Source organism: Drosophila hydei, unplaced genomic scaffold, assembly GCF_003285905.1.
Source record: "Drosophila hydei strain 15085-1641.00,03,60 unplaced genomic scaffold, DhydRS2 tig00000290-arrow-arrow-pilon, whole genome shotgun sequence".
In the NCBI taxonomy this organism is placed as follows: Eukaryota; Metazoa; Arthropoda; class Insecta; order Diptera; family Drosophilidae; genus Drosophila; species Drosophila hydei.
The window spans coordinates 1215141-1226046 of NW_022045704.1; the positions used below are offsets into that span (position 1 = coordinate 1215141).

At 44.7% G+C, this 10906-nt stretch overlaps 1 protein-coding gene across 1 annotated transcript; it reads left to right on the forward strand.

The window, feature by feature from the left end:
* Nucleotides 1-4302: 4302 nt before the first annotated feature.
* On the forward strand, nt 4303-10167 carry LOC111594823 (ankyrin repeat and SAM domain-containing protein 1A). Its single transcript, XM_023308288.2, has 11 exons — nt 4303-5184; nt 5309-5624; nt 5681-6111; nt 6170-6407; nt 6689-7682; nt 7745-7956; nt 8018-8332; nt 8391-8565; nt 9339-9512; nt 9573-9704; nt 9765-10167. Exons 1-11 carry the CDS (start codon nt 4308-4310, stop codon nt 9915-9917), a joined length of 4017 nt encoding a protein of 1338 aa, XP_023164056.2. The 5' UTR covers nt 4303-4307; the 3' UTR covers nt 9918-10167.
* Nucleotides 10168-10906: the final 739 nt, after the last annotated feature.

A 10906-nucleotide genomic window follows, 5' to 3' on the forward strand; every position in this document is an offset into this window, starting at 1 on the left:
ACAGATTTAAAAGCCAAATATAAAAATGTACGTAAACATAAATATTAAAAATCTTAAAACTTCAATTATGTATTTTTTAATTTATACGTAAATTAAACAAAATATATATATAACAATAAAATAAATAATTTAAAAAAATTAAATATAAAATATTCATACATAAGTAAATGTTAAATAAAATCAATATATATATATATTGTGAAATACTATTTATTAAAAAATTAAATTAGAGATGGATTAATTATACAACAGTTTTAAATTATTTTTATTTACATTCTATATTAACAGAAACTTGAAAAGAATAAAAAAAAGTTTAACTATTAATATATATAAGAAATTTTACTAACAGAAATTTTTTTGTAAATAAAGTGTAAACTAGAATTAACTAGAATAAGCAACAATATAGAAAATTATATTATTAAGTTTTTTAAGTTGGGAATATTATAAAAAAATTTACTTCATGAAATCATTAAACAGCCAATAAAACTCTTAAGCAAAGGAATGCTAGCTAATAATATTTTAATAAATTTAATAAATTTTTCATCACATTTTTTAACTAATAAATATAATATTAATAATAATTCTTATATTATATATATAAATTCAAATTGAGTTAAAATAAAATTATATAAAATATAATTTAAAACTCCACAACAAATTTTAAAAAATATTTTATACATAAATATGTTGTAAATATATTTTAATTTTAATTTATAATTTAAGTCTTCATTTTTTTTTAAATTTAAGTCTTAACATTTTATCATCAGTCTAAGAATATTTGCATTTATTTATATTTTTATGCAAGACCGTTGATAAATAATAAACTTATATTTCTGTTTGCATGCCACAATATTTATAATAAATTTAAAATAAATATACCACAGGCTTCTGTATGCTCCAATTGATTTAGGTCTTGATATTTAATCATCAATAAGGGATTAGTCGAATTTATTTTTATATTTATGAGACATCTGATGATTCAGCTAGATTAATGATCTTATATATAGATATATATCTATAGAATGCATTTATGTGGCAACCAAGGCGTTCCGCTTGCCACATTCTTTATTCATGATAACAACAAAATAAAGCAAGTTGATACTATTTTTACAACACTCGCAACTCTCACTCCCATGCTCACGCTCCCACACACACTCTCCCTCTCTCTCTCTCTCTGGCTGCCCATGCCTCTGGCACGCTCTCTCTCTCTCTGTTTGGCTCTCTGATTAACTGTGGTGTCTGTCAGTTTAGCACAACAAAATACGTAAACAAATGCCTAATATCGTGTAAATAAACAGAAACGAATTATGTATTCTCAGTGCTCTGCTCTGCTCTCTCTGTAGCTGGCGCTCTTTGGCCCGCATAGAGCGACGACTGTGATGGCAGCAGAGCCAAAACAATCAAGTGAAAGCGCTGAGCATATCTAAACTTATTGTGCTGTATTGTATACAACAACTTTCATTGCTGCTCAGCAGATATAGATACGACTACGCGTACATTGCACAAGAGCCAAAGTGCACGGCGCATGGAGTCAAAGAGCGTGGAGCACGGAGCACGGAGCACGGCACACGGAGCGCTCTCCGCGCGATGTGTGAAAAATGTAACAGAAATTCTTACGGAACCCAGACCCAGACACTCACTGACAGCGTCACAGTCAGAGTCAGAGTCACCAACAGCGCCTGGCCCGGCCGAGTCGTCAGAGTCGTCCGTCAGAGTCTCGTCAGTGTCGTCTGTACGCGGTCGGAGCGAAACGCGGGCGTTGCAAACTCATTTCGTAAATGGAAATGTGCTGGAGACGCAGACGGCGCGGCAAGCCAATCAAATGAAATTTATTAAATTGAACAAGACGTGCACAGCCCAACGAACGGAAGTGAAAAGTTACACACATCCCAGCAGACATACGAAACAGAAACAAAAAGCACACACACATAGTGTTCGCATCTAAAAAAACTAATCGCAAAAGGTAGCTAAACGAATTGCAGTCAGAAAATGTATCTGTGAAGTAGCCATAAATGTGTGTGAGTGTGTGGGTGAGTGTGTGTGTATATACATATAGTAGTCAAGTGCCCGAGTGGATGTGCGTGTGTGTATATGGAGGTACACGCCTTTAGAGTGCAGCACCAGCAGCAGCAGCAGCACCAGCAGCAGCAGCAGCAAGCGCAGCTTTGATATTGTTTTCTGCTTTTTGCTTTTCTCGCAGCTCAAATTGAACACAATTTGTTTACAAGGGAAACAGGAAATGTGTTCCAGACAAGCTGTCGTCTGCCTAATTGAGCCGATTTTCCCATATGCACACAGTATTGCCTGGCCATTTGCCAAGTGCCTTAGACCAGGTCAATATCCTTTGACCCAATTATGGCAGCGCACTATAAATTCATAAGCTAAGCCAATTGACAACGCTGTTGTGTTGCTGCCCCTGCTGCTGCGCCTCCACTGACAGTGTCAACTCGTTTATAATGGACTTCAATTTCCGTTGGCTTTCTTTGCCATGGACTAACTGGGACTCCCCCACAGCCACGACACATGGCACACGCCTCGCAGTTTCTCGAAAAGCAAAGAAAAAAAAATAAGCAAACGTTGCGTATGGAGTAGTAAGTGGGAGGCGTAGCCCGCCCATTAGTTGGTGGGCGCGGCAGCAGCCCAGTCAAAGGCCGACCAGGAATACACACACTCACTCTCTCTCTCTCTCTCTCTCGCTTTCGCGCTCTCTTGCTGTCTCTGTCTCTGGAGTTACACACTTCCGAAAGCTCTCTCGCGCACGCTTAACTCTCTCTCCCTCTCCTTCGCTCTCTCTCCTGCTGGCGCTAGGACGTGCCTAACCTACCTTGAGTTGAATTCTATAGTAGCATAATAAAACCCCATGTGCGAGTGTGTGTGTGTGTGACAGCGCGTGTGTAAGCAGGTGATTATCTGTTGCAGCGTCGTATTTATCTCATTGAAGCCGCTGTGACAGACTGTCAGGCAGCGTGCTTTCAATTTCTGTCTCCCTATAGAGCGATATTAAGAGACGGAAAGGCCAGACGAGCCCGCAGACAGACTGAGGGTACAATGGATGGCGTTTCACACAAGTTCAACAAAATTTCATATATGTATATATAAATTGAATACGTCTTTAATCAGCCCACATTAACGACTCTCACTTTTTTCATACGAAATATTACAAATTTCTCTATTGTTAGAATTGCCTATGTAGAGCTTAGCCAATACAAAGTATTAAATAGTTAAATTAGAAAGTGTGCTTGAACGCTACAAACAAGGCTACGAAACGGTAAAATTATATATACGCACAGAAGCATAAGCCAAAACCAAAGCTATGCGCACCATATTTATGATATAGGGTGACCAAACAAGAGTGATGCTATTTCATATGATAATATTGCCGCAGCTGTTGCCGTTAGCAAACATATTTAGTTGCTGATATATTACTGAATAATTGCCATTTAATTATAGTTTAAGCGTTTTAAGCTTTTGCTAATATTTTTAACAAATATCAGCTAAATTCTAGCGTAAAGTTAATTTTGTGTTTAGTGTTCAGCGTGCAGCAAATTTGTGGCACAGTTAAGTATACTCTGCTGCATATTATGTCATTTTCCTAACTCTTATTTGGCCATCAGTATTAGACAAGTCCCAGAGGACTCTCACCCTATGCAAAGCAGCAATTTTTTTACCAGACTATTTCATAGGTAATGTCAGTTATGTAGCTTTAAAAAAAGACCCGAAAGCACTTACCATCTCTAGCCTTATTTATTATATTATAATTTATTTATCTATGGCTCTAACTTGGTCACCCTATATAAGCCTTTTTTTCTTCACGAACGTAAAGCAAACATGATTAGCTCAGCCCATTATGCATGCACATTAAGAAGCTCAACTGGAGCTCAGCAAATAGAGCAGGAACATTTATAAATGCGATCCACTGTAGACGCCCTTAAGGGCACGTATCAAAGATACTCAAAGATATTTCAACGGCTGAAAAGCACTTCATCAGCCGTGAGGCTGGCAGGCTCTGGGGGCAGCCACACACATGAGTGCTCCATCTCGTATTGTGCCATATTATTTTGTGTAATGGCAGTCCTTAGACAGGCATTGGGTGGGGCTGCATGCGAAAGTCATTAGAGCTAAAAGGCGACCCGTGCTAAAAGCTTAAAAGCTAAAAAGCCACAAAGCCCGCAGCGTTTTAATGAAGTACACTTGACAGTCATAATTCGTTTTCAGTAAATCAACTCAGCACAGATTCTGAATGCGATTAAAAAATCGTTGAGTAAGTCCATTAATGGCCATTAAATTGCAGGCAGGCACGCTTCAGCATGGGCAAGGATCAGGAGTTCCTCGAGGCGGCACGCAACGGCAACATCAGCCACATCGAAAAGGTGCTCGCCCAGAAGGGCAAACGCGCCGGGCCGTTGGCCAGCCTGCGACGCACCGGTGTCAACGTGCAGGACAGCGGCGGCTACTCGGCTCTGCATCATGCCTGCCTCAATGGGCACGAGGATATTGTCAGACTGCTGCTGGCCCATGAGGCTTCGACCAATTTGCCCGACTCGCGGGGCTCGTCGCCGCTGCACTTGGCCGCCTGGGCTGGCGAGACGGACATTGTGCGACTGTTGCTGACGCAACCCTATCGCCCGGCTAGCGCCAATCTGCAAACCATTGAGCAGGAGACGCCGCTGCACTGTGCCGCCCAGCATGGACACACGGGCGCACTGGCGCTGCTGCTCTCGCACGATGCGGATCCCAATATGCGCAATTCACGCGGCGAGACGCCACTGGATCTGGCCGCCCAATACGGACGCCTGCAGGCCGTACAAATGCTCATTCGAGCGCATCCCGAACTCATTTCACATCTCAGCACTGCGGCAGTGGAGAGCGGCAGAGGCGCCGCAGAGTCACCCTCATCGCCCGCGCGCCACATATTTCCGCACACCTGCCTCCATCTGGCCAGCCGCAATGGCCACAAGAACGTCGTCGATGTGCTACTCGCTGCCGGCGTCTGTGTGAACCTTTTGACGCCCTCGGGCACGGCACTCCATGAGGCAGCTCTGTGCGGCAAGGAGAATGTGGTGCGCACTCTGCTGCGGGCCGGCATCGATCTATCGGCCACGGACAGCGAGGGACGCACAGCCTTGGACATACTGCGTGAATTTCCGCCACATGTGACCAAGCACATAATTGCCGTGATTAACAGTACGTATACGTAATATAGTTCACATTGTCTCCAAGTCAACATTTGTGTCCCTGACATCGTTGAACAAATGTGATAAGCGCCTATGCAGATAAATGCAGACGAATGAGTCTTTCATCCACACAGACTTCCGACACCAGATGGACACAGATGAGGCCGACGAGGTTATCTATCGGCAGCACGCAGGCTCACATACAGCCGGGCGCGGCCAGAGCTCCAAGCAGCCACAGCAGCCCAACAGCCATAACCACTATCACTTCAACTCGAACAACCACTTGCTTAACCACTCGCACTCCATGCAGCAGTCCGGCTACAGCAAGCAGCGCCTGAGCGCCGGCAATGGCAGCCACTACAATGGCGGCAAGTCGCTGGACAGCGCTTTGCAGCCAGAGGACAGATTCTACCAGGATCTCAACGCGCACTCGCCGCTGCACATACAGAAGTGAGTTGACTATTCAAATCGGGCTTTAGCTAACTATAATCATCCTCATTCTGCAGCGATATGGGCGGCGGCTTTAGTGTCAGTCCCTCTTCCTCGCTGAGCAGCTTTGAGCCGGCGTCCGTGTCGCCACGTTCGCGCAGCTCCACCGGCGGCGGAGCTCAGCCCATTGTAATGAGCACGTTTGCACCCAGCGGACCGCCCAAGAAGCCGCCGCGTCGCAATCTCTCTGTCTCGCCCACCCATGCCGGCCCAGGCCAGCAGTTCGGCTACAGCTCGCCATCCAGCCAGGGCCAGGGTCAGAGTCAGGGTCGCCGACGCCAGCCCGCCAGCGAGAGTCCCTACTCGCACCAGAGCCACGGCAGCGTCGGCGGCATGAGCTTCGATGAGACCCAGCTGCGCGAGCGACAGCGCAACGATCGACTCTACGCCAGCGCCAGGCAGAGCACGCGCTCTGCCGTGGACGGCAGCATGAGCCTCAGCTCCAGCAGTGAGTACACCAATAGCAACTGCTATAAGCCATAAGCTATATTTCCCTATTTGTCCAGATGACATGCTGGATCGTCAGTGCAGCAGCTCGGAGCTGAACAGCGAGACAAGTGTGCCAAACTCCAGTGGAGAATCGCCAGCGCCAGCTGCCCATGCCACCAACTCCATGAAGCGACCCATACCGGCGCAGCGCAGCGCTTCGACCAAGCTCTCAAAGGAGCTGCTCAAGAGCTGTGAGAATGCCACCCTCAAGTCGTACAATCCCAACCGCAAACTCAAGCGCAATCGCAACAGCTGGTGAGTTGGCAAGGCTTGAAGATGAAACTATAAAATTTCCGAACTGTCCATCGGTTCCATCCATCTGTGCTTTATTAATCTGTCTCGATGAGTAGCAAAACTCGAGATATGCAGGGTGACCAAGCAAGTGTGATACTATTTTCGATAACAATATTTCGGCAACAGTTTGAGTTATCGATAACATTTGAATGCTAAAATATTTAGTAACTCTTGCCATTTAATCATGATTATTTCGATTTCTATCTATATCAATAACAAGGAAATATTTCGCCCTTTAACAGTTCTATAAATGTAGTCGAGAAGGCGGAAGACGCTGAGCAAAACTGCGATGCGAAGCAGCAAATTCCAAGCAGTCCCACACACTACAAGCAGCCACCCACGCCGGATCATCCGCCACCTAGCTCTAGCCAGGCCGAGCGCACCATACACGAGCGCATCCGTCCACTGAGCCAGGAGTACAAACGACGATCGGCGCTGCTGCAGTTGCAGGCGGCGCAGCAGCTGATGATCGAGACGGGCTCGTCGCCGTCGAAGCTGCTGCCGACGCTGAGCACGCCGGGCTATGACTACGATGATACGGTGACGGTGGTGCCACGCTGTCCGGCTCCGTCGTCGGGCTCACTTAGTTCCAGTATTTCGTGCTCGGATCACAGCCTCTCGCATTCCACGGACTATGTGGAGGAGTTTGTGAGCGACGTGCCCTTTGCAGGCCTACTCAAAGGCGCCTCGAACAAGGAGCACAAGGAGCTGAAGGTGCCAGCCGAGCAGGTGCAGCCACCACGTGTGCGTCCGCCGATACCAACCAAGCCGCAGGTGCCCGAGCGCAAGTTCGCGAAGCCACCCACAACGCCCACCCAGCAGCAAAATGCTGAACTCAAGCTGGAAACGAATGGCAATGCCGATACCGAGAATATGTCCACGCGCAAAGCTGACAAATCGCCCGCCCGCTCAGCTGGCAAGTCGCCAAACAAGTCACCAGCCAAGTCGCCAGCAAAGTCTCCAGGCAGCGGCCAGTCGCTGGCGCGCAACTCGCTCAATCTGCTGAGCCCCTTCAACGCGGAGGAGGCGCGCAAGAAGATCTCCGAGATCATTGAGAACTTCGGCAGCGGCATCCTCAACACGAACATAACGCCCACCCATGACCTCGAGCTGGACTTTGAGGATCAGGAGGTGCTGCCCGAGCGTCGCGAGCTGGCCATCCGGCTGCGCAATGCGGGCCTGCTGCACCTGGAGCGCTTACTCTTCGAGAATGGCTACGACAACTACAAGTTTGTGGTAAGCTTGAAGAGCTCAACACATTTCATTCGAATATCCAGCTGATTCCTTCTGCATTCCAGCGCAATGTGTTCGAGGAGCCGGATATTCCGCTGCTGCATATACCGGAACGTGATGCGGGCAAGCTGCTGCGCTTCGTGGAGACCTTGCCGCCAGCGGAGTTCCTGCCCCAGGTGCCCTTCAAGACGCAGCAGGAGAACAAGCAGCAGGGCGTGGCCACGCTGCAGCAATGGCTGCACAGCATCGCCCTGCCCGAATACCTGGAGTTCTTCAAGTGAGTATGCGAAGCCTGAAGCGGATTGAACATGTCAAGACTTATTCCTCCACATCGGCAGCAAGCACCTGTACAATACAATTGATAGCGTCTGCGGTGTCTGGGATGTGGAGCTGCAAACTGTGCTCGAAATCAATAAGTTGGGCCATCGGCGACGCATTCTGCAGTCGCTGGCCTTCATACGGCAAATGCGCGAGGCGAAGTCACAGAAAACGCCGCTGGCCGAGAACAACGAAACCAACAAAATGACAACGAATGGCAACAAGGAGCCGTTGGCTGCCACAGCCACAAACCCAGCGGCCAGCACTGGCAGCAACACGTCAACCACAATTTTATTGCCGCATCGAAATTCCATAACGGGCTATCGCAAGAATCGGTAGGACTTAACGTATGACTCATCTATGACTAGGCTAATTTTGACATATATTTTTCAGACCCGCACCACCGCCGCCTGCACCGCCGGCACTGAAAACCATTGAAGCAACGGCTCCGCTTCAGATACGCGCACCCTCCGAGCTGCTGCTGGGGCTGCCCGCCAACATGCGCACCACCCAGTGGCGCCACACGGCGCAAACTCTTCTTAACGAGCACATCAAATACGAGGTCCAGGTGAGCGCACTTAGCATGCCATATGAGAGCATATTTTGCATGTGTAATGCATCTAGATGCTTGTCTAAAGTGAGAGTATTCGCACTAGCTATACCCTAAGACTATGCGCGCTTGGGCAGTGAAAGGGGCATATTAGTTTTCTTATAAACTTAGCTCACATTGATGCCGCTTCTAACTGGACACTTAACTCACATAAATATTTAAAAAATAAAATAAATATTTAAAATGTCATAGGTTCGCACTACTATATAAAAAGAAGTATATTAATCTGAGAGCATAGGCATTTTATTTATGCCTCGTATTTTCAGTAAGAGTCAAGGAAGCATATTAGTTTTCCTTGTTCATCTCAGAGTTTTATGTATAGTCTGAATGTATCACAAATTGAAGCACCTTTTTAGCACTACTATTCTCTTTGTTCATATATAGACCAGCAGCTGATATTGTTTTCAAATCATATAAAATATCTCAGGCATTTCTAGAAAATATCAGTCACAGACTTAAAGCAAGAAATACCAAGTTTGGCAGATGAAATTGAATTTCTCTAAAGATTGAATAAATTAATTTTAGGGCTTTTCCATTAAGGCGAAAGTTTTTGAGTTTTTTCTGAGCTAGTTATATATATCTACAGTCATAAAATATATATAAAACTCCGCAAGAGATACACTCTAAAGACTTTTAATCTGAAACATGCTCTATCATAACACCAAGATAGAGTATTGCACAGTCGTTAGCAGCCAGCTCCAACTTACTAAGCTCCATTATTTCCTGTTCAGTACCTAGGCTCAACGGTTGTGAAAGAACTGCGTGGCACAGAGTCCACAAAGAAATCAATACAGAAGCTGAAAGCCTCCGGCGATCAGGCAAACCAAGAGCTGCACAAGCAGGGCGCGCCGCTGTCCCTGGCCATTTGCCATCGCGGCGTGGAGTTCATAGATGTGGCCAGCAGAGTAAGTGTAGTGGAATGTACTGAAAGATCAAACCACTAATCCAATTGCTGCTTCCATTAGCGTGTCATCTGCGAGCATGAGATACAGAACATCAACTGCGCCTGCCAGGACGCGGAGGATCTGCGACACTTCGCCTACATAACCAAGGAGCAGGACATGCACTACTGCCATGTGTTTCTAGTGCAGAGCACAGTACGTATTAGTCATAGCTAAGTCTATTAGATGTTGTATTAATCGATCGGTTTCCCATAGGATCTGGCTAGCGAGATTATACTGACGCTGGGCCAGGCCTTCGAGGTGGCCTATCAGCTGGCACTGCGCGACGGCATCGCCACGACGCCAGCTCTGCTGCTTGACAACGGCATGCTGCAGGGCGAATACTGTGGCGGCGGTGGCAGCAAATAGAGCCAGGAGCTGGCCATCGCCCGTAAACCCACGCAGTCTTTGGCCAACAATACCAATCGCAGTCACAGCCGCAGTCGCAGCCTGTGCGCCAAACTATTTTGCCTGACCAACTATGGAGCGTTGTTTAAGCTTTAGTTGGAAATTTCCAATAAGATTTGAAACTAGTCCTTGCGCAGAGAACAACAACAACAACAAGTACATTGAACAGAAAGACTAACACAAAAGGCACAAATTTTATAAATATATATATATAAATAAATATAAATATATATATATGTTTGAATACTCCAAAAATAATCCAGCTAAACTATTTGAGAATCGAACGCACAATATTCCAAAATATCATCATTTGGCAAGAGCAACAAAAAAATATAATAAAAATGCATTTACAACTTTTTAAGTATCTATATAAAAGGCAATTGCATTTAATTATATATATATACATATATATATATATATAAAGTTTTAGCAAATTTTTAGCTATTTATCTAATCCATGAAACGAGCATAAAGTATAAATTTATTAACATACTATTGGCACATAAACAATTTTATTGATGTTAAAAGCTGTAAAATAGTTTCAACAGCGAACTGCTTAAGAAAGCAATGAAAAATTCATATCCAAAAACATAAAATACAAATTGGCTATATACAAGCGATAAATATATACATATATATACTAATCCCTTGAGACACTGCGCGTTGTTATATAATTTTAAATCAATTCACAAAACTCTAATCAAAATGAAATACAACGCATAAAAGTTATAAGCAAATTAGCTTAAAAAACAAAAAATATATGAAAAAAAAATTGAAAATAAAATTAAAACAAATGAAAATTACATTTAATATTTGTGAGACATTTGTTTTTATTTTTGTTATTTTTTTAATTTAAAAAAAATCAAATTTCTTAAACTAGTCTTTGATTTTATTTGAAATTAATTTAAGGCAAAGCCTTGTTGTTATCATTTGTTAAATAAAACATTTTTA